Source organism: Dipteris shenzhenensis, chromosome 12 (genome assembly GCF_047967505.1).
Source record: "Dipteris shenzhenensis isolate YYH24624 ecotype China chromosome 12, Dip_SZ_1.0, whole genome shotgun sequence".
NCBI lineage: Eukaryota > Viridiplantae > Streptophyta > Polypodiopsida > Gleicheniales > Dipteridaceae > Dipteris > Dipteris shenzhenensis.
Genome location: NC_141607.1, coordinates 21,318,231 through 21,321,164, shown reverse-complemented (window position 1 = coordinate 21,321,164; position 2,934 = coordinate 21,318,231). Strand labels below are relative to the sequence as shown.

At 47.2% G+C, this 2,934-nt stretch overlaps 1 protein-coding gene across 1 annotated transcript; it reads right to left on the bottom strand.

The window, feature by feature from the left end:
• Positions 1–259: 259 nt before the first annotated feature.
• LOC147895972 (jasmonate-induced oxygenase 4-like) lies at positions 260–2,682 on the bottom strand. Its single transcript, XM_087382662.1, has 3 exons — positions 1,910–2,682; positions 902–1,226; positions 260–735 (listed from the first exon to the last, which is right to left on the bottom strand). The coding sequence occupies exons 1-3, from the start codon at positions 2,410–2,412 to the stop codon at positions 505–507; spliced, it is 1,059 nt and encodes a 352-aa protein (XP_087238788.1). The 5' UTR covers positions 2,413–2,682; the 3' UTR covers positions 260–504.
• Between the last annotated feature and the right edge of the window lie 252 nt (positions 2,683–2,934).

Here is a 2,934-nt window from a genome sequence, read left to right as displayed (position 1 = left end):
TTCGACCTCAAGCTTTTCCTGGTATAACCTCTTCCTCTCCCCCAAGATTACATATTCCCCCAATCTCCCTTGAGTTTTCAATGGAAGACACCATCAATGAGCTTTAAAAAGTGTTGCTTATTACAAGTCAATTTATATAAGGTTAAACTCGATTAGAAACAAATTCTTCATTTCTTTTCTTTCAAATTTACGTCTGCAAATTTACAAAAGAGTTTCACTCCTTCACTAGAATAATATTTCCAAGAGTAAGACTCAATACTAAAATAAAACATGGGAATATCCCTATTTACTTTGAAAATTCTATAAAAATCGAGGTAGCGATTATTTCATTATATGATATGAAGAGTAGTTGGGACTACGGTAAGAGGTATACTCCACTTCGCTACACTCAATTCATGATTGAATGGCGACTTTCATTCCATGGTCACGGGATGCAGTGGGACTAAGGGAAGACATGATTCAATGGCGAGTTCTATTCCATAGTCACGGGATGCAGTGCTTGACTCAATTCACCACCTTCTCTCCGATTTTATCGGTTTCAATGGCGAGCTTCATCGCATGCTCGCAGAAGCGGATCGGAGGGAGAGCAGGACGCTCAGGGGTCACGAGCTGCGGGGCAGGTTTTATCAATGCCTCAGGGTGTAAATCGTAAAAGGCAGCGATGGACACACGTCTCCTGCTGGTGTTCACGACAGCTCTATGCTGAATGCTCTTGTAGATGCCGTTACTGACCACCTGCATAATCGCAACACACAAGCATATCAACAAATCATTCGAAGACACTGTTGCAAGCACCACGTTTAATCTTCAACAAAAACCGTAACAGTCGCGGCTACTGTGATATTACAACCGACACTCGGAGATGTGAGAAAAGTAGGGAGTGCATTAAACAGGATGTTACCTCGACCATGTCTGCTACATTAATGATGTATGCTCCCGGTATCGGCTTCACTGGCACCCATTCATCATCCTTCAACACTTGCAGACCGATGACATCCTCTAATTGCCAGAGACATGTGACAGCGCCCAGATCAGTATGCTTGTTTGCTCCTACGGCCAAATCTGGCTTGGGGCATGGAGGATAGTGATTGATGAGCAGATCTTGATGCAATTCGCCCAGAGTATCCTTGATATAGTTGGGTGGGAGACCCAAATTGATGGACAGACATTCGAGCAATTTCTCTGCCAAGGCTTTCAGTTCTAGAGTGTACTGGCCGATCACTTCCCTTCAATTACATTGGCATTTCCCAAAAACGATCACAGATCAGTGGAAAGCAAACTCTGCTGGAACAATACAAGTTCGAAATCAACAGTATGTAACTATTCCTGTTCGCAGCGCAACACGAAACGAAGACTTAGACTTTGTGCACACTTTCTTTCGCATGCTCACACTCCGGCGTTCCGACCTGACGAATTGAGGTTTTTGACACTGTCAAACACTGCAACCATACCCCTGAATCTAAAAAATGGGGACCTCGAATTATACTCTGGAATTCCAACTTGAGGCATTGACTCCTTCGATACTCAAACATTGCAACGCTGCGTTAATTAATGAACCTCGCCCATAATTTGGGGAGACAATGCATAAGCTTTGTCGGACCTACTACGGAGATCAACAACCTTCTACTAAGCTCTGTCCAGTTTCACCTCCCTCCCTCACTCTCTTGCACGTGTCTCTTGCTCGCAGCCTCGCATACCAACATAAAGGCAAGACGCCTGCGAAATCTATCGACGCAAGGCACACCAATTCATCCTTGTCCCAAATACGCCAAAATCTACGCCTCAAACGTTCCCAAACACCTACATCTCCAGTCCCGTCCAACGACCTACATTTCCAGTCAGCACAAACTGTGTGATCTCGAAAAGCAGCGCGGGGAGAATTGGAGAATTCAATAAGAAATCTACAAACCTGAAAGCGGCGCTCTTGGGCCAAGTTTCATAATCCCTCATGGATTCGGGATACGTTCGGAGTAGAAAATAGTCTCTCCAGTCCCTAGCTCCTGTGTCTGGCTTCACATAGCCACTGCCGTAACCTTGGCTGGCGACACCCTTCTTCACCCCCCCAGGAGCTCTCTCGTTCACAGGCAGGGCCAGAAATTCCTCCACCTGCTTCTTCATGGCTTCCATAACAGAGGGCGCAACACCGTGATTTATGACTTGGAAGAAACCCCACTCGACACAGGCTTTGTGAATTTGGGCGAGAGTCTCTCCACGCCTTTCATCGTTCAATGCAGCCATATCTATGATGGGAATCTCATCACTCGATTTAGTGAGACAGACGGCAGGTCTGTGCTTTTCGGGCAGAATGAATTTAGCAGGAATATCTTCTACAGTTCCAGACAATTTCTCAACGAGATCGGCCTCCGTGAATTTCTCACTGACGGCCTCGGGGGGCAGGACAGCTGGGGCCATGGCTATGCAACCTCAAGGGCAAGGACGGCAGATGAAAGAGCGAAAATATACACGGCAATTCAAGCTATACCGCTGCACCATCTGAGATGCAACGTTAGAATGAGAGCAATGATATATAGAGCTGCGAACAACTTGGGAAGGTGACTTTGGGGGCAGGCATGGCAAGGCAAGGGAAGGCAACGGGTGCTCGTGCTTCAGGAGGAAATTGAAGGGAGGAGGGGCGCGAGGAGGGAGGGGCAAGAGGCGTGCGGCAAGTGAAGGGACGAGTCTGAACCACGAGGAGGCAATAAATGAGGGGTTTAAGGGAGGAGGCAGAACCACGAGGAACAGCTGCCATTTCGTGTGGGAGACGATGGTGAAAATTTGCCCACGTTGAAGGGTGGTGAGACGTCGACTATGGTCACGTTGCATCCGCCATAGCCATGCACGAGGATCCTTCCTCTTTATTACACATACACACACACTCTCTCTCTCTCTCTAAGAAGCACACAGTGCACACCTCTCCCTCTTGAATTTGCCTTC